At 43.2% G+C, this 24941-nt stretch overlaps 1 protein-coding gene across 2 annotated transcripts in view; it reads right to left on the bottom strand.

Annotated features, from left to right (window-relative positions):
* LOC116055596 (receptor-type tyrosine-protein phosphatase N2-like) overlaps window positions 1–24941 on the bottom strand; it is a 310864-nt gene that overhangs the window by 206239 nt on the left and 79684 nt on the right. The window contains exons 4-9 of one of the 2 annotated variants that reach the window (XM_031307625.2): window positions 12633–12744; window positions 11726–11859; window positions 9517–9521; window positions 8043–8421; window positions 6957–7250; window positions 6300–6340 (exon numbers count right to left, since the gene is read on the bottom strand). In XM_031307625.2, the coding sequence (XP_031163485.1) occupies window positions 6300–6340; window positions 6957–7250; window positions 8043–8421; window positions 9517–9521; window positions 11726–11859; window positions 12633–12744 (965 nt within the window). Of the gene's footprint in view, window positions 1–6299; window positions 6341–6956; window positions 7251–8042; window positions 8422–9516; window positions 9522–11714; window positions 11860–12632; window positions 12745–24941 lie in introns of both variants that reach the window. The other variant, XM_031307623.2, reaches the window with a different exon arrangement.

Below are 24941 nucleotides of genomic sequence, written 5' to 3'. Positions count from 1 at the left end.
GTCAAACAGAGCTAAATGATCTGCTAAGGAGAGCTGAGTTCATAATGCACAGAGTGAAGCAAAATTACTATTTTAACGGCTGTAACCCAAGCAAATTGCTTGCTCTGAAATTAAAACAAAGCGAGTCCAGAGCTACTATCAACAGCATCCGCACGGACCGAGGTATCTCAACAAATCCTAAAGATATCACCGCCACTTCTCAATCCCTCTATTCAAAGTTGTATGAATCCTCCTGCAACCCAGATCCAACACAGTGCCAAAAGTTCCTAAAAGAACTAAACCTGTCTCTTCTTTACCCAGAGGAGGCAGAAGAACTAAGTCAACCTATTACGTTAGAGGAACTTAAATCTGGATTAAAAACAGCTAAGAAAGGGAAAACACCGGGGTTGGATGGAACTCCATCAGAACGCCTTCTACAGTATTTTCACATATTGGGACCTACCATTTTACAAACTTTAACTTCAGCCATAGAGAAGGGTACTTTCCACCAACAAACCAACACTGCGCTGAATTCTGTCATGCCAAAGAAGGGCAAAGATCTTACGGATTGCTCAAATTTCAGGCCCATCAGCCTCATCGGGACTGATATTAAGCTTTATTCCAAAGTCCTGGCTCTCCGCTTAGAGTGCTTTATCGAGAAGCTAGTTCACCCCGACCAATCAGGTTTTATACCCAAGCGTCATGCTGCAGACAATGTACGCAGACTATTTCATGTAATAGAAGAAGCCAAAAACCTTTCCAACAACGGCAGCAGTTTTATCAGTGGACGCGGAAAAGGCTTTTGACCGCCTAGAGTGGAACTACTTGTGGCAAGTAATGGAGAGGCTTGGTTTGGGGGCCAAATTCATTGACATGGTGCGTACTTTATATGCGAAACCCACGGCCATAGTCTCAACCAACAGATTGCACTCTCAGTCATTTCCCATTAAGCGGGGCTCGTGACAGGGATGTCCGCTCTCCCCCATGCTATTTGCAATCTCTCTTGAACCGTTAGCCCAAGCCATAAGGCAAAATAGAATCTGTAATGTCCAGATTAAATCCAATAGCAGCTCAATATCATTATTTGCGGACGATATTTTGTTGTACATTTCAGATCTTTAGCACCTGATTATAATTAACTGGAATAAATCTAATCTTCTTTTATTGAATAAGCATTAGCGTTACAGTACCAACCCAAAGCAAAATTACATATTTGGGCATCACCATACACGCATCACTACAGCGAGTTGTCCAGGACAACTATGAAACTATACTAAGTAGTGTTCAAAGGGATCTGGCCAACTAGTCCGCGCTGCCGGCATCGCTACGGTCCAGGATTGCTGTTGTTAAAATGAACATAGTTCCTCGTGTGAATTTCTTAAGTACAATGATCCCCAATGAAAAAACTTGATACCGTAATTCGGCAGTATATTTGGAATAATAAACAACCCAGGCTAAAATACTCTACCCTGCAACGTACCACAAACACGGGAGGCTTGGCCCTCCCCAACCTTAGTGTATCACAGAGCCTTTCAGCTACGGGCCCTCAGAGTGTGGATGCACCCATCATGTACAGTTCCATGGAGAGAAATAGAGCAAAACCTCACTGGAAGTCTAAGACTGCAAGACCTTGCCTTTGCAGGTGTGTGTCCAAAAAGGTGTATGCTAGCCTATGGCCCTATTATTACCAACACATTGACCAACTTTAAACAGGTGGAGGAGCAACTACGCTACACCAATAAGTGGCATTTGAACACCCCAATTTGGAACAATACACACTTAATGTCTGGTAATAAACCCTTTGCTTGTAACCAGTGGAGTGACAGAGGTATTTATACTTTAGACCAGCTATTCAATGAGAAAGGTATGTTGAGTTTTGAAGACCTGAGAGCTAGTTCTGAGGTCCCCAGGACATTTTTTTACCTTTATCTTCGCTTAAGATCAGCCCTAAAATGTTATGGAGTGCCATGGGGAAACAGTCTTGAGGCGTACCCAGTCATTAAATGGTTTGTTGATTTTCCTGTGAGAGGATTAGTGTCCAGGATTTATGCTAAACTGATGCAAGTATTCATAGGAGAACTCCCAATAGCAAGAAAATGGGAGAGAGAGCTGAGCCCTGATGGGAACACAATTAATTGGGAGACAGTTTGGGACAACATTTCCCACTGTTCCAATAACCCAAATCACCAGCAGATCCACTTCAACATATGTCATAGGACATACTGGACTCCTCAGAAGAGATACATCTCTAAAGTCATTCCTACTCCCTATTGCACGTTCTGTCAACCTGAACAAACTGGAACTTTCCTGCACATGGTCTGTGGGTGTGAACATGTGCATGAGTTCTGGAATAAAACAACATCAATAATATCTGATGTGATAGGATGTTGAATTCCTACTGACCCGATTGTTTTGTTACTTAATGACGACTCTAAATTACACCTGCTTGGGAGACAGAAGAATGTTTGGCTAGCCGGCTCAACTGCAACCAAGAAAACGATAGCTCAGCGCTGGCTCCTCCCCCCCACTTGCTTTGTATAAAACAGTGGTTGGCGTATTTTCTGGACATAGTTATGCTTGAGCTCTCTACAGCAAGGATTAACAAAGCCAAATCATCAACTATAGACCTATGGAAAAGCGCAGCAGCACAGTTATCAGTCCTAATGACCTCAGCATCACAAGTATCAGTCCTAATGACCTCAGCATCACAAGTATCAGTCCTAATGACCTCAGCATCACAGGTATCAGTCCTAATGACCTCAGCATCACAGGTATCAGTCCTAATGACCTCAGCATCACATTTATCAGTCCTAATGACCTCAGCATCACAGGTATCAGTCCTAATGACCTCAGCATCATATGTATCAGTCCTAATGACCTCAGCAGCACAGGTATCAGTCCTAATGACCTCAGCATCCCATGTATCAGTCCTACTGACCTCAGCATCACAAGTATCAGTCCTAATGACCTCAGCATCACATGTATCAGTCCTAATGACCTCAGCATCACAGGTATCAGTCCTAATGACCTCAGCATCACAGGTATCAGTCCTAATGACCTCAGCATCACAGGTATCAGTCCTAATGACCTCAGCATCACAAGTATCAGTCCTAATGACCTCAGCATCACAGGTATCAGTCCTAATGACCTCAGCATCACAGGTATCAGTCCTAATGACCTCAGCATCTCATGTATCAGTCCTAATGACCTCAACATCACATGTATCAGTCCTAATGACCTCAGCATCACATGTATCAGTCCTAATGACCTCAGCATCACATGTATCAGTCCTAATGACCTCAGCATCACAGGTATCAGTCCTAATGACCTCAGCATCACATGTATCAGTCCTAATGACCTCAGCATCACAGGTATCAGTCCTAATGACCTCAGCATCACATGTATCAGTCCTACTGACCTCAGCATCACAGGTATCAGTCCTAATGACCTCAGCATCACATGTATCAGTCCTACTGACCTCAGCATCACATGTATCAGTCCTACTGACATCAGCAGCACAGGTATCAGTCCTAATGACCTCAGCATCACATGTATCAGTCCTAATGACCTCAGCATCACATGTATCAGTCCTAATGACCTCAGCATCACATGTATCAGTCCTAATGACCTCAGCAGCACAGGTATCAGTCCTACTGACCTCGGCATCACAGGTATCAGTCCTAATGACCTCGGCATCACAGGTATCAGTTCTACTGACCTCAGCATCACATGTATCAGTCCTAATGACCTCAGCATCACATGTATCAGTCCTAATGACCTCATCATCACAGGTATCAGTCCTAATGACCTCAGCATCACATGTATCAGTCCTAATGACCTCAGCATCACATGTATCAGTCCGAATGACCTCAGCATCACATGTATCAGTCCTAATGACCTCAGCATCACATGTATCAGTCCTAATGACCTCAGCATCACATGTATCAGTCCTAATGACCTCAGCATCACATGTATCAGTCCTAATGACCTCAGCATCACAAGTATCAGTCCTAATGACCTCAGCATCACAAGTATCAGTCCTAATGACCTCAGCATCACAGGTATCAGTCCTAATGACCTCAGCATCACATGTATCAGTCCTACTGACCTCAGCATCACAGGTATCAGTCCTAATGACCTCAGCATCACATGTATCAGTCCTACTGACCTCAGCATCACATGTATCAGTCCTACTGACCACAGCATCACATGTATCAGTCCTACTGACCTCAGCATCACAGGTATCAGTCCTAATGACCTCAGCATCACATGTATCAGTCCTACTGACCTCAGCATCACAGGTATCAGTCCTAATGACCTCAGCATCACATGTATCAGTCCTACTGACCTCAGCATCACATGTATCAGTCCTACTGACCCCAGCATCACATGTATCAGTCCTACTGACATCAGCAGCACAGCTATCAGTCCTAATGACCTCAGCATCACATGTATCAGTCCTAATGACCTCAGCATCACATGTATCAGTCCTAATGACCTCAGCATCACATGTATCAGTCCTAATGACCTCAGCATCACATGTATCAGTCCTAATGACCTCAGCATCACATGTATCAGTCCTAATGACCTCAGCATCACATTTATCAGTCCTAATGACCTCAGCATCACAGGTATCAGTCATACTGACCTCAGCATCACATGTATCAGTCCTAATGACCTCAGCATCACATGTATCAGTCCTAATGACCTCAGCATCACATGTATCAGTCCTACTGACCTCAGCATCACATGTATAAGTCCTAATGACTTCGGCATCACATGTATCAGTCCTAATGACCTCAGCATCACATGTATCAGTCCTAATGACCTCATCATCACAGGTATCAGTCCTAATGACCTCAGCATCACATGTATCAGTCCTAATGACCTCAGCATCACATGTATCAGTCCGAATGACCTCAGCATCACATGTATCAGTCCTAATGACCTCAGCATCACATGTATCAGTCCTAATGACCTCAGCATCACATGTATCAGTCCTAATGACCTCAGCATCACAAGTATCAGTCCTAATGACCTCAGCATCACAAGTATCAGTCCTAATGACCTCAGCATCACAGGTATCAGTCCTAATGACCTCAGCATCACATGTATCAGTCCTACTGACCTCAGCATCACAGGTATCAGTCCTAATGACCTCAGCATCACATGTATCAGTCCTACTGACCTCAGCATCACATGTATCAGTCCTACTGACCACAGCATCACATGTATCAGTCCTACTGACCTCAGCATCACAGGTATCAGTCCTAATGACCTCAGCATCACATGTATCAGTCCTACTGACCTCAGCATCACAGGTATCAGTCCTAATGACCTCAGCATCACATGTATCAGTCCTACTGACCTCAGCATCACATGTATCAGTCCTACTGACCCCAGCATCACATGTATCAGTCCTACTGACATCAGCAGCACAGCTATCAGTCCTAATGACCTCAGTATCACATGTATCAGTCCTAATGACCTCAGCATCACATGTATCAGTCCTAATGACCTCAGCATCACATGTATCAGTCCTAATGACCTCAGCATCACATGTATCAGTCCTAATGACCTCAGCATCACATGTATCAGTCCTAATGACCTCAGCATCGCATTTATCAGTCCTAATGACCTCAGCCTCACAGGTATCAGTCATACTGACCTCAGCATCACATGTATCAGTCCTAATGACCTCAGCATCACATGTATCAGTCCTAATGACCTCAGCATCACATGTATCAGTCCTACTGACCTCAGCATCACATGTATCAGTCCTAATGACCTCAGCATCACATGTATCAGTCCTAATGACCTCAGCAGCACAAGTATCAGTCCTACTGACCTCAGCATCACAGGTATCAGTCCTAATGACCTCACCATCACATGTATCAGTGCTACTGACCTCAGCATCACATGTATCAGTCCTACTGACCTCAGCATCACAGGTATCAGTCCTAATGACCTCAGCATCACATGTATCAGTCCTACTGACCTCAGCATCACAAGAACTAGAGGAGAGTGACTAGGCAAGGTGGGATTTCTGTTTGTTTGTTTATTTGTTTCTTTCTTTCTTTTCCTCGAGACTGCAGAGGGTGGGGGGTGGGAGAGGGTTTTTGTTCTTGTTCAATTGTATTTGTTTGTTCTGTATGTTGTAAAAATATAAAAATCAATAAGAAATTGATCTAAAAAAAAGTTATTTTTAAAACTGCAGGCTTCATTTTCTTCCTAATGCAGAATATTACATAATTGCTTATAATGTTAGCCTTCCCTTTGACATTTAAGGGGGTTTTTCTTACCACAAACTGAATGCTTACCTTGTCCTTCACAATATGCTCCTCTGTATCCGTGTGGCGCTCTGTTGGGACAAAGACAGTAAATGTAATCACACATTTCTGTGTTCGTCAAGGAGAAGACTAGTAAAAGAAAAAAAGAAACTGTGATGTTAACAAACCACACAGCGTTAGGATTCATGAAAATGTGCTAAAAGCTGGCTTTCCAAATTTTAAGGACGTTTTCAAATCGCAAATTCATTCTACTTTATATTTGACTGATATGAATTTGCTCCTGTGGTTATTTAATTTTTACCAACAATATATTTTAAAAATTGTAACTAAACACTGAAAAAGCATCAGATAATCTGCATGCATATATTTGCAGGTTTCTAAACCTAGGTCATCTAATCCATAATAGTTTTCAGTCATTTTAAAGCTATATGTTGAGCAATTTTAACTGTAGTGGACACATTTTCAGTCTGAGTGGTCTCAGTGGACACTGAACCATTAAAACTGGATGTGTTAGCTGCCTATTTAGTTTCACATTGATTTTAATGTTGCACTCTTTCTGCAAGCTGTTTAAGAGCTCCTTTGTGTCTTTAATCCTACCTATATAATTATGTACAATAGACTTGCTTTCCAGGTTTTGCTCAATACTTTAATAGAGTAAAAACACAAAATGAATCACTACGAAATTACCTTGAAGTGCTGCCGGGACTATGGGAGTGCTCTCATGTGGTTTTAGTGTTGGAGTTTTCTCAAGCAACTTCTCCTCTTCCTCATCCCTGGCAGCCTCCTCCTCTTCTTCCTTCCTCAGGTCTCTCGGTCCAGGTCTGGCATGGATCAGGTCCCTGTTAAGTCCCTGGTCCTGGTCGACCACCTGCAGAGCATCAGCTATTAGGCTGGACAGTTGGCCCAAATCCTGCACCGTCAGGCCATCCACATCCACGTGGTGCCTGCCAACGCTCTTCAAAACGTTCTTGATGAACCTCTCTGGAGGAGACACAGAGGTAAGAGAACAGGGAGTCAGACAGAAATTAACAGCAGTTGTTGTTTGTTAACTTACTTTAGATTGAAAACTTTGTTCCAAAAAAATAAGTTACTGCAGCTTTAAATGCTCAGAAGTCTTTCACTTTTAGCATAGGCTCAAGAACAGCTATTAGTTGGACCTTGTGGGAAAATTGTTTTGTCAATGTCTTATGTTTATATTTTCTGTTATGCAAGTAATGACTGTCCTTATGCAGAAGAGATGTTGCTCCACTTTAAACATGGACGGGTGGCTTACAAAGTATTTTGGCATATATTCCTTTCTGTTCTCCACAATGCTTGCATTTTTACAATCAAATAAAACATGGTATACATCCCACAGACAGTTATTATCACATACATTCTTAAAACTTTTTGTTTCTTTTCATACCTTTGTATTGTATTGTTATTTTAGGAATTCTGTTACTTAAGACTCAATGACTACAAATTGACTGGACATAACTCTTATTTTCAAAAAGTATATACTTAAAGTCCTCTTTAAACTCAAACTATAAGTCACATAATGACATACTCTGGAGCTCATATATAACATATAATGATATCATAGTCAAAGGTCATAAACTATAGCTACAATACCACAGCTGATTCAAAAGCATTGATAGGTTTAACAACTAAGTGTTTGTATGTGCAAGTGAATGACATGATCCTGCCTGAATGCCAGCAAAGCTCTACATCTCAGTATAGGCATCATTATTTTCTGATGCTAAAATTCATCATAGTGCACTTTAAAACACATACCATCCACAGATGTCAGAGGGTCTTTGACTGAAGCCCCCTGCGTTCTTCCCAACTTTAGAAGCCTGGATTTTGACGTTTCTTTTTTGAGTCCAGAGTTTTCTTTTACGTTGGCGTAGAAAGGCCTCTGGTGGGGTGAGGGGGCCTCCTGCTCCTCGGGGCTCACCCCGCCACCGTACAAGGACAGATGCCTAGAGAGATACTGCCGCAGGGCGCCCAGGAGAAGGTCACCCTCAGCCTGCTTGGTGAGGAGCTGGTCAGCTGGAGGTCTCTGCTTCTGCAGAGGTAAGAAAGATAAAAGAGGGGAAAGGCTGGAGGGAGATGACTTCTGAGCTGGAATCTGGGCCTTGGAGCGATAGGAGTCCATAGGGAAACGGTCACCCTGCAAGCAACAAGAAAAGCATGTATAATCACATAGAGCTCATTTAGAAAAACACTGTGTAAACATAACTGTATGGTCATTTTACAGTTTTATTATATTCTGATTCATGTGAACTGATGCCTTGTTGGCATTAATGATGGCCAAGGGGCTTGCTCTCTCTCCCTAGATTTCGTGTCGATGGATGTGTGTGTGTGCGTGCGTGCGTGCGTGCGTGCGTGCGTGCGCGTGCGTGTGTGTGTCAGAATTGTACTTAATGCAAATTTTGGGACTAAGACAAATGTCCATCTAACACTGAAACAATGTCTGGAAATAATGACCAGAGATGGTTGTTCATTCATTTGGATGAAAAAAAGCAGCTTCGGTTTACTCTGCACGACATCATGTTGTGTTTTTGCTTCATTTCTACAGGACTGCCAATCTAATGCAGTCAGTCCTAACCATCATACACTATTTCATATATTAAAGTGTGTGTGAGCATAGCTTATTCAGGTAGATTCTAAAGAATATAAGGCTTATTATCAATTGAATATATTAATAAGATATGGCAATGTATTATTTAAAATTTTAAAAAGTTTTCTTCTTGTCAATAAGGACTTGAATATTTTATTCTTTAAAAAATACCACATGGCAAGTTTAATATGCAATAAAAATAAAAATAAAAGAATCAAAGACAAATTCACTCAAGAGGCACTGTTATATCTGGAAGATGTCAAATCGCTTCACATAAATGAAATCATGCACTCAATTCAGTGAGCAGAGCGATGCAGGAGCCACATTTTGCTCTAATATTAAAGAATGGTATCCAACATCTGGACAATTTTTTTGAAAATCAAGTTATAAATTCATTTATCCAATCATATTAACAGATCCATCAGCGATAACAAAAGTAAATTGTCACAATTGTCACATTAACGCCCACCTGGGAGCACAGAAATGGCACAAACTTGACTAATGGAAAAATTATCATAACAATACCAACATTAACGGTAAAGTTCCACAGTTGTCATATATCTTGTGATGTATGTCACTGTCGGTATCTTTATTCAACTATGTCACACAGTTGGTGCAGTTTATTTCACTCATGGCCTCCGGGACCCCCTCAGTCTTCCTGCTCCTTTTCCTTTCCACCAAACACGTGAACCTGGATAGAAAGAGGCCTCGAGCCTCGAGCGACGCCTGTAGGCTCCACGCCATCGTGCTCTGTGGGCCTTTTGGTACAATCAACCAGCAGGAGAAAGGCCTCCACCATTCAGCCGATGAGCACAGTGGACGATCCCGTCATGTGGAGAGTTATTAATTAGAGCAGTGAACTCCTGAACTCTCTGCTGGTATTATTTCGCTCCTAACGGTCATGCTGCGAGAAGCCATCAGTAAGGATGGAGAAGCGAGAGCGGAGTGACAACGAAGGATGACACTGGACTCCCCGTTGTGAAGGTGTGTGTGAGTTTTATATCACTGAGTGAGTGTGTGTAAGTGTGTACTCCATTTGTATGGGTCTTCTTCTTCTTTTTTTTAAATGGAGGCAGGTGGCTGTGACCAGAGGGTTGGGTTCCATGCAGACGTTTGGGTAAAAACAAATGTCCCACCTGCCCTTCCCCCTTTCATGTGAAACAGGGAGCAATGGGTGCTGGAGTTTGGACTATGAGGTCTTGCAGTACTAATTTATTACACAGAACCCTAACTGGCACTCTAACGTGTAGGATTGTCTTTGAATCATCGCTACAGCCATTTCCCGCAGTGCAGTGCAAACCCTGTGCATTTAGCCAGCCTATCCATGTGATGTATGAAAAGGTAAAACCAAAATATATATCCAAAAGAATAAACAATATATGCTATGATACAGACTTTAGGGGCCACTTTTTTCTTGTAGTTCAATTCCATGTTTAGAACAAAATTTTTGTGAGTCCTATATTTTAGTCGGAACAATGCGGATTCCGTCCTGGTCGTGGAACAACGGACCAGATCTTTACTCTCGCAAGGATCCTGGAGGGAGCCTGGGAGTATGCCCAACCGGTCTACATGTGCTTTGTGGATCTGGAGAAGGCATATGACCGGGTCCCCCGGGAGATACTGTGGGAGGTGCTGCGGGAGTATGGGGTGAGGGGGTCCCTGCTCAGGGACATCCAATCTCTGTACGACCAAAGCGAGAGCTGTGTCCGGGTTCTCGGCAGTAAGTCGGACTCGTTTCAGGTGAGAGTTGGCCTCCGCCAGGGCTGCGCTTTGTCACCAATCATGTTTGTAGTATTTATGGACAGGATATCGAGGCGTAGTCGGGGTGGAGAGGGGTTGCAGTTTGGTGAGCTGGGGATCTCATCGCTGCTTTTTGCGGATGATGTGGTCCTGATGGCATCATCGGCCTGTGACCTTCAGCACTCACTGGATCGGTTCGCAGCCGAGTGTGAAGCGGCTGGGATGAGGATCAGCACCTCTAAATCTGAGGCCATGGTTCTCAGCAGGAAACCGATGGAGTGCCTTCTCCAGGTAGGGAATGAGTCTTTACCCCAAGTGAAGGAGTTCAAGTACCTTGGGGTATTGTTCGCGAGTGAGGGGACAATGGAGCGGGAGATTGGTCGGAGAATCGGCGCAGCGGGTGCGGTATTACACTCAATTTATCGCACCGTTGTGACGAAAAGAGAGCTGAGCCAGAAGGCAAAGCTCTCAATCTACCGGTCAGTTTTCGTTCCTACCCTCACCTATGGTCATGAAGGCTGGGTCATGACCGAAAGAACGAGATCCAGGGTACAAGCGGCCGAAATGGGTTTCCTCAGGAGGGTGGCTGGCGTCTCCCTTAGAGATAGGGTGAGAAGCTCAGTCATCCGTGAGGAGCTCGGAGTGGAGCCGCTGCTCCTTCGCGTCGAAAGGAGCCAGTTGAGGTGGTTCGGGCATCTGGTAAGGATGCCCCCTGGGCGCCTCCCTAGGGAGGTGTTCCAGGCACGTCCAGCTGGGAGGAGGCCTCGGGGAAGACCCAGGACTAGGTGGAGGGATTATATCTCCAACCTGGCCTGGGAACGCCTCGGGATCCCCCATTCGGAGCTGGTTAATGTGGCTCGGGAAAGGGAAGTTTGGGGTCCCCTGCTGGAGCTGCTACCCCCGCGACCCGTTACCGGATAAGCGGAAGAAGATGGATGGAGATGGATATATTTTAGTCGTATTACTGTTTATGTATTAACAGTCTAGACTCAGAACTACAGCTGGAAAAAAGGTCTTGTAGTATTATTGTAATTAAGTTCAATATTTTTGTGGGAAATATGTGTTTTTGTGTAAAGAGTATGGAGCATCCAGGAATCCCTTACCTTGCCCAGGGTGCTCAGACTAGAGGCAGATGGCGTCTTGGGAAGGAGGCCGAGACGTTGGAGGTACGTCTGGAGATTTCTACTGAGCTCCACCTCCACCGGCTTCACCCTCTGGTCTACTGGGTCCATCGCTCCAGCTACCGGCCTTTGGGAGAAAACAAGTTTCATTACTTAATTACAGTATACACACTGCTTAAGATGAAATCATCGTGACGTTACGCTAAAACTGTTGTCATTTTCAGCCGTAACTGTAACGTGTGAAGATATATAGGTAAACACGGACATTTGGCCTATCTGCGGTCTCTGCTGTGCTTTTGTCTGTCCTGTGTTGCTTTGCTAGTCTCTTTGATAAACCAAATCTATCGTTAGGAACAGCAACATGTCACCGCCGGTCGGACTGACTGCTAGTTTGGGTGCTGTCATTTTCTTTAGTCTGTGGCCCAACAGGTAAATTAGCTCTCCAAGCTAACGTTAGTCAAAGTGTTGACATGTTAAAGAATCGAACATGCATTTTAGATGAAGGAGATGAGAGTAGATCCAGTTGTTTGCTCAGCGCCGTTAAATTGTACGTACTGGACGCAAGAGTAAACGTACATTGTTTCCACTACATCTTGTTTGTCTTTGAAGCCACTGGTCAGCAGGTCACTGATTGTTACCATGACAACATGGCTCTTAATTCTGTGTTAGATTTGTGGTAGTGTGGTTAACTTTTAAGGTTTAAAATATGTCAGTCTTTAGTTTGTCTAGTTTGACTTAGACTAACCTAAGAGCCAAATAAGACACCAGTCTAAAATATCTTTGTGAAACTGGCTCCAGCACCAGTGAAATCCCTTTAAACAGTTTTTGGACCATTGTGGGACAGCAGGACATGTCCACAGATCCCAATAGCACAAAGCTTCTGATGGGTGAGCATCTGACCTGCTGTCGGTGTTGTAGACAGCTCCATTCTGTGGCCTGTAGGGAACCCTCCTCAGCTTGGATAACTCCTTGGACAGAAGCTGCTGAGTGGTGTCATCTTCCCAGGTCAAACCTACAGACAGAAACACAGAGAACTTTTAATACCACATCATAGAGGACCTGTGTGTCTCAGATGGAAAAGAACAAATCCCTAATTGGAGTGGCGTACTCAAAATGTGAGTTTTACGCATGACAAAAGTCCAGCTGAAATGGGCAATGAAAAAAGGGCAAGAAATTGCTGAAACGCTGTAATTTCCTCATTAGGTCAATCATTAGCGGAGGAGACGAGGCAACAGCAGCGTGTCCTCAGAGACTCTGGTGAGTGACTGGCTGTTTCAGTGACTCAGCAAAAAACATTTTTCTCTCCTCCTCCTGCGACAATACGAGCGCTTACCTGAAACCATAGTTTACATCACAATGAGCACTCTCTGGTACCAATTTACACCAACACTGGAATTCAGCAGCTACTGTCACCTGATAGTTCATACGAAATTTTCCATTTCTTGCATGTGTGCATCAATTGTCCTTATTTGATATAATTTATCATATTCTGTATCACTGACAAAAACTATGAATCTTCTCTGTTGAAACAACTGCTCAAACAAGAGAACAAACTGATGAGCAGTTTGGGCATTTGTGTCTTTTCTCTTTTTATTATCTACTTGTCAAACTGTCTCAGCACCAATGACCAGTGTGGATTAACCGGCAAATAAAGAGCATGAGCATCAGTGACAAAGCAAAATAAAATAAAAAATCTCGTCTGAATTTCAGCAAGTGTACAAAGGACAAGTTTGATGAGCTGCTTGGGCATTCACGTCTGTTTCGTATGCTTAACATGCATCCAAACACAGATTTTTGGCATCTGAACAGAGGAGCAGGCGCCAGCACCAGATGGGGTAGCGGAACGAAATGTTACCGGAAATATGGCTGTGCCGCGCAAAGAACCTAATGAACCGAGGCATTTGGCAGATGAGAGATGACGTTCCTGAAAGATTTGAGTAATACAGACTGGAGCTCCAGATGTGTTGCCATAAGAAGTGGGTCCGGCACATGAGGATACAATCTTAAAATGAGAAACCAGCGCTGTCAGCTGTAAAGCCAGTATGTCAAGTTCTCAGGAGGTAAGGACATTCCTCCATTATAAATAGTTTCTGTTGAACCAGTAGCTTTAAAATCAAGTTAAAAACTCTAACCATGGATCATATCGTCTAACAGAAATAAAGGGGCTAAAAGCTACAAACTCTAACCATGGATTCTATCTATCATCTAAGAAATAAAGGGGCTAAAGTATAGGGGCGTGGCTAAGGTACAGGGTGCGGCACAAGACCCGCATTTTGTTGCTCAAGTGTAGACCACACATTGTAAATTTCATGTAAATTGGATTATGTTGTAATATAAGGCTGACTTCCTGTTGCCAGTAGGCTGGGCTATGACTAGCCCTCGGGGCTCCGACCCACACACAGACGTGCACGAGCACCGCCGGGTCGCTGCTTTAGAGCAAAGTGGAGAAAATATTATCATACCGCATGTTTAAATTAAACATGACTACTGTTAAGGTGCAGTAAGCGTTGCTGCGCGAAAATTGTTGACATTTGAACTTAAATGCCAAACAAATACAACCCCCCTGCAGAATCTCCGCCCCCCAGATTCATGGACGCGCATTGCCATAGCGACCACTTCCGCTAGTGTGTCTGCTGACTAAACGAAATATGGCAGAATCAATGTCAGCTCACGTTAGGTTGTGGATTAGACCACTGCTGTAAAGCCAACCAGTTGGGAGCCGGGGTTAAACAGACCTGTTGATAACAGCAAAGCTAACGTTACGTTGAAATGCCCACCAAAGTTAACAAGGCTCTTCCTCCTTTCCGGGTCATACAACTTATTTTTTAAGTTGTATTAAGAAATAAAGATTATTACATTACATTACATGTCATTTAGCTGACGCTTTTATCCAAAGCGACTTACAATTGCTATATATGTCAGAGGTAACACACCAGTGCTCAAATTATCTTTTTGTCTTTAAGGAGGTCTCTCTATCTCATGAAAAAAAGTTGGCACACCCTGCACATAGCCTAACAAGGCTATACAATGAAATAGTCTAGGCGCGAGTGGCGCTTTTGAGCAGTATATGCGCACGGTAGTTTTCTTTGTTTTCGCAAATACAAAGAAATAGACTAAACGATTTAGTCTGAATGTCATTCTCAATTTCACAATGAAATAAAATGTACCTCATTTGACCCAGACCACTGTCTCAGATATCCTCAGTGTCAGACACAATAATGCATGTAGTCTTTAACTTCTACACAGGGAAAATGCACTAACTGGCAGAAATGAATCAAGCCATTGCACAGCTAAACTATGTTCTAGTCTTGTAATGTGCACGTAGTGATAACAACACCTGGGTGTTCAGTCGTCTCATGTGTTGAACCGTGGAAATAAATAGACGAACAATTTTGGAATTTGCACTGCGATGTTGTTGGGAAGCCTATTCACTGAATATTCTGCCATCAGAGACTGCATTGTATTGTTGACAGGTGTTTCAAAAATATCTGGGAACGTTTCCGGAGCTCTGAATGGCAGAGGATAGCTACAGATTTATTTATTTAAGATGTATTGGTGGTATTTACCTCAGAAGCACATTAAGCTAAAAGCAAGGTGACTTCTTCTGCTTGGCTCCCTCTGGCTCCCACGTAATTCGAGCACTGTAACACACCTCTGGAGCAACTAGGGGTTAAGTGCCTTGCTCAGGGACACATTGGTTGATATATCGCAGTGGGAATCGAATCCAGGTCTTCCACACCAAAGGCATGTCTTATATCAACTGCGCCATCACCACCCCATATATTAGATTCAGCTGGTAATTGTATTGGTATACAATTGGTATAATGCATAATAGAAAGCATAACAAGCTCCAAGAACTAATAAAATAAGTTAAGAAATGGTTAATATCTTTTCCCATCCAACTCAAATCTCTTCAGCCTCCACTGCACAATGTCAGTGTCAGTCTCTATTAGTGTTGGGGTTAGATAGAAATAGAGTCCTCCTGAACAAGACACTACCACTGCCGACTTTATTACTGTTGATGGTCCACGAACAACAACACATTGTCTGACACAACTGCATCCACCCTTCTGAGCTAATTTAGTCAGCTCCACTCATTCCAGAACATTTCAGATGAATTACGACCTCAACTGCCACAAAATCAGGCACAAGCCTCTCTAACAGCTTCACAGTGTGTTAGGCCAGCTTTCGCCACCAAACAGCCATAAAACTGAGTCTTTAATGGCAGCCGGTGGCTGAGAAAACGGGCGTTAGCGGCGGGTGAACAGACGGCATCTGACACAACAGGTTAGTAAATGTTGGAGGGTCTGCCAGGATATGACTCTACACTTCTAACAGACTAAACCAAACAGAAATGCGGTCAGGAGGTTTGAAACCAGTTGAGGTAAAAGGGCAGAGGGTGCTTTGAGTGAGATGCTTCCACTTCTGAATAGCTGACTAAATGTGGTGCAAAAGGGGCAAAGACGCAGAAGGTTTTCAGGGCTGAAGCTGGCACTTTTATCCAGAAGGACCAACAGCAAATGAGTTCCTAGATGGACAAAAATGCAAGCAGACAACATTGAGGAAGTCGGTAGTCAAGCGTTCATGCCTTGACAAAAAAGTCAGAATTCTGAGAAAAAGGTCAGAATTCTTTTTTCACAGAGTTTTGACTTTAAACTCAGAACTCAAATACATTTTTCACGTGGCTCTAATCCTCTTCGTACATATACATTAATGAAACGCTCTCATATACACTACTGAAACACTGTGAGAATCTTTCAATAGTGTGTGAGAGCATTTCACTAGATGTGTGTGAGGTTTCAGTATAGTATGTGAGTGTATAATTGTTCAGTGTATATGAAAGCATTTCAGTAGAGTGTGTGAGAGCATTTCACTTGTACAGTATGTGTGTAAGGTAATTATGAATAATGTCCCAATTGGCCCAATAACAGTCGGACTTCGTTGGCACTAGCTCTTGGCTGTCGGCTGGGTGTGTCCAACAGGTTCTCACACTCATCTCGTAAAATACGGACGCTTGGTCAGGTGCCTTTGTCGTTCTTATTGACGCTAAAAGTTTCCTTTAGCGCTATAAGTAAACGTGCTTGGTTGGGACTATTGCCGTCCCTTTAGCGCTATAAGTAAACGCGCTTGGTCGGGACTATTGTCGTCCCTTTAGCGCTATAAGTAAACGCGCTTGGTCGGGACTATTGCCGTCCCTTTAGCGCTATAAGTAAACGCGCTTGGTCGGGACTATTGTCGTCCCTTTAGCGCTATAAGTAAACGCGCTTGGTCGGGACTATTGCCGTCCCTTTTGACGCAGTTATGTTAAGGAAAAGGTCATGGGTGGGCGTACGGTTCTGTGACACGCGGGAGGAAAATAAAAAGCGACTATAGCAAGCGTGACAAGCGGGATGCGAACCCCGCTCTCCTGGGTGAAAGTCCTGTGTTTGTTTGACCCATCCACCACCCCAACCAACCTCCATACACGGAAATTCGCCCTTACATACTACTCTCTAAATCCTATCTAACTGCTGCTCTCCCCGGTGCGTTACACAAATACGCTGAAAGACGCCTTTTTCGTCACATCAGACGCTGACAGCCACTGTCCAAACATCCTTATTTTACGAGTTCGGAATGAGAACGGGTTGGTGTGTCAGGACCTTGAGAGACAGCTCATTGTGTACTTGCCCCGATGAAGGCTTTAATGTCCAAAAAATGTTGGCATGTTTTTTTTGAGATTTTTTTGTGGCTTTTCCCTTTATTACATAGAGACAGTGGATAGGCATGAAAGGGGGAGAGAGAGATGGGGGATGACATGCAGCAAAGGGCAGCAGGTCGGATTCGAACACACGCCGCTGCAGGACTCCAACATGGGACGGACGCTTCTACTGGGTGAGCTAGAGGTCGCCCCAAATTTTGGCATGTTTTAATGAGTTTGTCAAGATGATATTAAAGGCTTTTTAAACTTTACCCTCTTGAGTGCCTAAGTTTCCTCAACCTTTTTCACTAGTAGAATCCCTAAACTGAAGACCAGAGGGACACTCTCTACACACCCATGCAGACCACATTGTGTCAGTCCTTTAAAACTACGGCAGGACCATTCCAAAAAACATACGAGCTAATATGAGCAGTTGCACAGTGATAACAGCTGTTTACCTCTGCCGGGAAATCTTTTTCTTCTTCTTCTTTGGTTTTTTTCCAGCAGACTAGACACTGTTAGTGCATTGCTGCCTCACACTGCTGATGGTAATCTACATTGAGGATCCTTCTAGACTTATATTTTCCAATATAGGTCTGTGGATTTCAGAAAGTGTATCATTTCCAGTGCTCTTTCTTTTCATTAGGACCATCACCCATCAGAGTTTTAAGGGAAAATATTTCAATTCCCAAATTCCTTAGACCTACAAATAACAGTCTCCTATTCTTAGCATATGGGGGGGAGGCTGCAGTAGGTGCCAGTTCATCTCCTGGGCTCTGCTAAGGTGCCCTTGAGCAAGGCACCAAACCCCCAACTGCTTGGGTCGCCTTCAATGGGCAGCCCCCTCACTCAGACATCTCTCAATTTAGTGCATATATAACAGGGTTCGACATAAGCAATGCCCCGATGGACCGGGGCCAGTAAAACAGTATGTCGGGCAAGTTGATTGGCCAGGCCAGTGATATTGTTTGTGCCAATCAAAGTCACATGTCATTTGTAATTTGATGCTAACGTTAAGTGCCACACAATCTAACGTCAACAACCGAACACCGGCACCCGCCCCACCTTCAGCAGAGGCTGCAGCAACTCAAACCCAGATAGTCCACACAGCTGTGGACCTTCAGCAGAGGCTGCAGCAACTCAAACCCAGATAGTCCACACAGCTGTGGACCTTCAGCAGAGGCTGCAGCAACTCAAACCCAGATAGTCCACACAGCTGTGGACCTTCAGCAGAGGCTGCAGCAACTCATACCCAGCCAGACCGGAGCTGCTGGCCGCTTTCCTGCTTTGCCGGGAGCTAGCTAGTAATATTAGCGTACGTCGAGGTCCCTCTCCCTTTTACTTTGAATATCTGATATTTGCCTCTTCATAATTTAAAAACAATAACATATATACCAAAACTATATCACTAACATTATCAATAATTGCTCTTTTTTTAACCAAAATACACAATATTGATTGATGATGACAATCATCGACATTGGAAGTTTACAAAGAGTGAGTGAAGGCAGCAGTGTCATGGCCTTGACTCACTGAAATTATAGCTGGCCTTTCATCCAAATTAAAACAAGGATTACTCTATAATAACTTTGAATTATTAGAGTGCAAATCCAACTTAACTGACTGAACTCATATTTGTAGATGCAGAATAGTTTTCCCCTTGACCATCATTAAAGTATTTCTTCTTTTTCTATATCTCGGATAATACATGCTGGTGTTTTTGACTCCTGTACTCCACAGTATTGACACTTGCCTTCCCTGTGTTTTCCCACCAGTTTCCCAAATAGGAACAGACCACTTGTCAACCTGCAATGTCCCAGCCTTAATCTGGCAACTTAATCTGATTAATCTGAGGCAAACTCTTTGTATTTCCTGGTTTAATTGATGGGTGAATGTCATAAAGCGTCTTTCCTCTGGTGTCTTCATTCCACTCATGCTGCCACTACTGTCTTTCATTGATGATACTACACTCCAGTCTACCAACAGGCACCTCCACCTCCACCTCCATCCTTTCTCCTTCTAAACTTGCTTTAGCAGCTTTATCTGCAGCCTCATTCCCCTCAACCCCAACATGCACTAGAATCCACAAGAAACCCACACTATACCCCTGCCTCTCCAATCTAAAAACTAAATCTGACCTAGCCCCATCACATTATCCCCCTACTACTACCATCAAGGCAGACAGTGAATCAAAACAAATAACTTTCTCCACCCCAACTTCTACCACCCACCACAGAGCCCATAGTATTGCTACCAACTCTGTCGAAAAAATTAGATAATCCATCAGGCAGTCTATGACACTGCCTAAAAAACATAGAACATAAAAAATAAACATAGGGAACATAAAAAAACTAATCCTACTTGCCTACTCTCTGGGTCTCTTGAGCCATCACTATAAATATGTATGTAACTGTTCCATTAATTAACTAAGGTGCTCCTCCACGCAAAATGTCCTACTCTTCCATCCTGTATTTACTTTTTAATGGATTCACATCAGCCTCAGGCAACAGCCAGTGTGGGATGGCCAGCAGACAGAAGGCACTATTTCTTTCTCATTAAGTTTAAGCTCCTCTGCATATGGCTTAACATAATGTAAAATACTGCCTCTAATAAGCCTGCTCTAACCCTTTCTAAACTCCCAACACTCTGCTAGCAGATGGATTGAAGGAAGAGCTAGTCCAAAGCTTTTATTTTTACAAAATAGTTCAAATGTCAATTTTGCATGTTGCAGCCTTAGTGGAGCCTCCCCTGCCTCCACTAGCAGCACTGGGTCGGCGTCATCCGGAATGCCCCAGTACATAACGTCAAGGCCCTAGCCTGAACCACGACTAACTTACTAAGTAACTTACTAACTTAGCTGCCGATCCACAAGACACCCATAATCAAAAACTGATCTTTTGCTTTATAAATCATCAGCATAAGACTCATGTCTGAACAACCAGCCAAGCACCTCATAATATTAATAACATTTTCACTTTTATTTACCATCTTACATACATGTTGTTTATATGTCAACTTTTCATTCACCCAGACAACAAGAAAAAAACTTTAAGATCCTGACTCTCTCAAGAGGTTCCCCATACATCTTAAGGCCCTGACGGCAAAAAATCATATATTAAGTTACAAAATATGCTTCACCTAAAGCAAAGCTCTTAAATACAGGAAGTGGCCAATCAGAATGTACCAAGTGTGAAGCCAAGAAATTATCTGTTTGGCCATTACATAAGTTCCCCTTTGTCTTCAGTTTGTTGTGTCAGTTTAGTCTGTATAGTTTTAGTTTATTCAATGAAAGCTTAGGCTGAGTTAAGCTTCTGTTTAGTTTAGCCTTGTTTATGGGCCTATAGAACTCTACATATTTGGTCAACTGTTTTCTTTCTTTTAGACTAAATAAAACCCTCTTTTTCACTCCTCGTGCATGCCAGCTCGGTACCTCACACTCCGTCACATCAAACATTATGATGGTTGAGTATGGGTACATGAGGTTGTTTTTAATTTGACTTAATCCTTGATTGTTGGTGTATTTGTCTGTTTATTGCCACAGCCACAGGGTGGATTTCCAAAACAAGATAAACTAGGGCTAGAACTGTCATTCTTGACTCAATAGTAGTTTAACAGAGGTTAACTTTAAACGAGAACTCTTTACACCTTTTTTTACACCTCAGAATGTGTTTACTGGTGTTGTGGAGTACAACTGCATATGTGAAAGAAAAGGTTTCTAGAGCCACTCGTATTGTGTGGCTCCAGAATTATCTGTATGACATCTGAGAAATTGTACCTTAGGATAACGTTATCACTCATTGTACATACAGTTTATCACCAAACAAAATGCTGAGGGACATTACTACGTTTTTTCATGTTGGTTTTGAGCGATATGCATCCCCTCTAACCTGGAAAACGCTTTAAACAATAAGTGAATACAGCTATTAATCGATTAATCCAAAAAATTATGCAAAGAATGATTCATTTATAGTGGAAATGACCATTAGTTGTATCCCTAATGAGAATGCAGAATATGTAGTAGTTTAAATAATCTGGGTGAACTGTTTCAACAAGGGTGTGTGTCTTGCTGTTTGCTGTAGCATGGATGTTATTAGACTTTAGAAATTAGCAGATTAAGTGCAATGTTTTATAACAAAATATATATAGAATACAAAATTCTTTTTGGGAACATACTTTTGTGCTTTCTTGCCAAGAGTTAAATGAGGAGATCAACACAACTATCCTATCTGTCTATAAATATGAAGCTGCAGCCACGAGACAGTTAGCTCAACTTAGCATAGAGACAAACGGGGAAACAGCTATCCTCGCTGTAGTTTACAGACAAACAAAAGAATGGTATTGATCTTCTCATATAACTTTTGGCAAGAAAGTAATTCATATGTGGAAAGACAGAAAAAAAGTGAGGAAGAAAGAATGTTTTAATAGAAAAGGATAAGGAGTGAGTAAACTGTTATCTTTCAGTGGACTGGTAGGTCCTGAAATGCAGATGCTTCAGTCTGTACAGTTGTGTCCTCCCTAATGGCTTCTGCAGACAGCTGGGGCCAAACATCTAATTTGCATAATTCATTTCACTTCCGAGCGCCTGACAAATGCCTTCAAACTCATCGCCTCTCTGTGAAATCTGAATATTTCTCCAGCTCTCCTGCCGAGTGCCGATTCGGCGAATTAAACTGAGGAGCAGTTTTGTTGTTTAGTTTTTTTCTTTTGTAGAGGGAGAGGAGGGACGACAACCATGGTGTCATTTCTTTAGCAAGATGTTGGTGTGGTTTTAGATCCTTTTCAGTTTGCTTATATACAGATGATGGTATTAACAGCATTTCACATCTGGTCAGTAAACACCTTGAGGCCTCCAAGGCCTATGCACGCATTTTGTTTGTTGACTTTAGTTCAGCTTTTAACACTCTGCAGCCTCACATGCTCATCCAGAAACTGAATCACATGAATGTTAAATCTTTTATTCTCAACTGGTATTTTACTTTTTTAACAAACCGTACCCAACAGGTCAGCGTGAATAACGCTTTCACAGAGCCCAGGCCAATCAGCACTGTTGCCCCTCAGGGCTGTGTCAGCTCTCCAGTCCTCTTTACATTGTATACTAACGACTGCAATAGACTCCACAATGACAATTATATTATTAAATTCTCAGATGATACAGCAATCCTCGGCCTTATGCATAAAGATAGAAGCCCAGCAGCGTATCATACGGAAATTGAGGAATTTGTCCAGTGGTGCGACGACAACTATCTTGTACTAAATGTGACCAAGACTGAGGAAATGGTGTTTGACCCAAAGGCCATAGGTGACACCAGGCCTGTAGTGATCAACAACTTACCCATTACTCAGGTTAGCTCTTACAAGTACCTTGGTGTACATATCGATAATGCACTCAGCTGGAAGGACCACGTGAATACTCTCTGTTCCAGACTTCAACAGAGGATGTATTTTCTGCGAAGACTTAGAGTGTATGGAGTCGAGCAAAAAAATATGTTGTTGTTCTATCATGCAATACTAGAGAGTATTCTTAAATATGGTAACCTGACAGTACAGTCCAAATCACAGATCGCCCGTCAGACAGCTATGAAGATTATGGGGGTCAAAAACCATCTGTCCCCCCAGATAATTTATGAGCAGTCGGTTATCAGACAGGCACAAAAAATAGTTTCCGATCAGACCCACATACTTCACCCAGAATTTCAGCTTTTACCCTCTGGTAGAAGATTCAGGGTTCCTAAATGCAGGCTAAACCGATATAAATACTCATTTGTGCCTATGTCCATTATGTTCATCAACACCAACATGTAGGCTGGCTAGGTTGTGCACTGTCATCATGCAATAAGTAGGTTATTGGGGTTATGCAATATGTTAGTGGTGCAATACATGGGCTGTTGGATTGTTCAATATGTCATTGTGTACTGCATAGGTTATGTGGAAATGTGTCATTTGTGCAATACGTAGGCTATTGGGGTTGTGCAGTCTTGCACTGTGTCATTTTGTGCAATACGTACAGGGTCGCTCAATTAGAAACTGCCAATGAAAGGAGGAGTTAATGTGCTTACTATATAGGTACCTGTCTAATGTATGTGAGAGTATTACTATATAGTAATATACTGAACCTAGACAGCCTGAATGAAACTGCCACCCAGCAGTTACTTCAGGACTCTCTCGAGGAAAGTCTTCAGCAAGAATATCCTGATAACATCGAAGAGCACTGGGGCCTTCTCAAATCCACCATCCATGACTCATGCGAATCCACCCTTGGGTATCAGTCCAGGAAACATCAGGACTGGTTTGATGAAAATGACACAGAGATAGAACAACTTATCTCTAGAAAACGAAAAGCCTTCAGAATGTGGCAAAATTATATAACATGTGAAGCCAAAAGGGCAGCACACTCCAGAGCCAAGGCTGACGTTCAGAGATTGATGAGGGAGCTCAAGAACAACTGGTGGACAGAAAAGTCTTTAAAACTCCAGAAACTGGCAGATTCAGGTGACACCAGAGGTTTTTTCAATGCCACTAAGGCTATCTATGGCCCTAGCCACCGCGGCTTAAATCCCCTGCGCTCAAAAGATGGACAGACTCTCCTTAAAGACAATGACTCCATCAATGCACGTTGGAAGGAGCACTTTCAGGAACTTCTGAACCGTGACAGTTCAGCTGAACCAAACATCGTCGACCATATCCTGCAGAGTCCAATCAAAGAAGACATGGGGGAACCTCCTACCTTAACTGAGGTTCACAATGCCATCAGGAATCTCAGGAACAACAAGGCCGCTGGTCCTGATGGGATCCCTGCGGAGATCCTAAAGGAAGGAGGACCAAGGCTCTGGCACCACATTCACAATCTACTCGTCAAGGTCTGGGAAAGGGAAGAGCTCTGGGATGCCCAAATTGTTACCATATTCAAGAAAGGGGACAAGGCTGAATGTGGAATCTACAGGGGCATCTCGCTCTTGTCAACAACAGGCAAAATCCTTGCTCGTGTCCTCGCCAACCGCCTGCTACCACTATCTGAGGTACTCCCTGAATCACAGTGCGGTTTCCGCCCATCTAGGGGAACAACTGACATGATCTTTTCTGTTCGCCAACTACAAGAAAAGTGTCGGGAACAAGGACTGCCTCTGTACATGTCCTTTATCGACTTGACTAAGGCCTTTGACTCCGTGGATCGTCAGGCACTGTGGAGCATACTATCAAAGTACGGATGTCATGACAAATACATCCGTGTACTGAGGCTACTGCATGACGGCATGTCAGCCACAGTGCTCAACAGTGGCTTTGAATCTGAGCCCTTTATTGTAGAAACTGGGGTCAAACAGGGATGTATCATTGCTCCCACCCTATTTGCCATCTTCATTGCAGCCATACTTCACCTTACTGGTCAAGAGTTGCCACAGGGGATCCCAATCCTTTACAGGACTGACGGCAGGCTATTCAACCTTAACAGGTTCAAAGCCAAGAGCAAAGTCAGAAATACCACCATCATGGAGCTGCAATACGCCGATGATAACGCCATTGTAGCACGCTCCCCT

Source organism: Sander lucioperca, chromosome 9 (genome assembly GCF_008315115.2).
Source record: "Sander lucioperca isolate FBNREF2018 chromosome 9, SLUC_FBN_1.2, whole genome shotgun sequence".
Classification (NCBI taxonomy): Eukaryota; Metazoa; Chordata; class Actinopteri; order Perciformes; family Percidae; genus Sander; species Sander lucioperca.
Note: the sequence above shows the minus strand (reverse complement) of the source record. Positions and strands in the feature narration are given on the sequence as shown.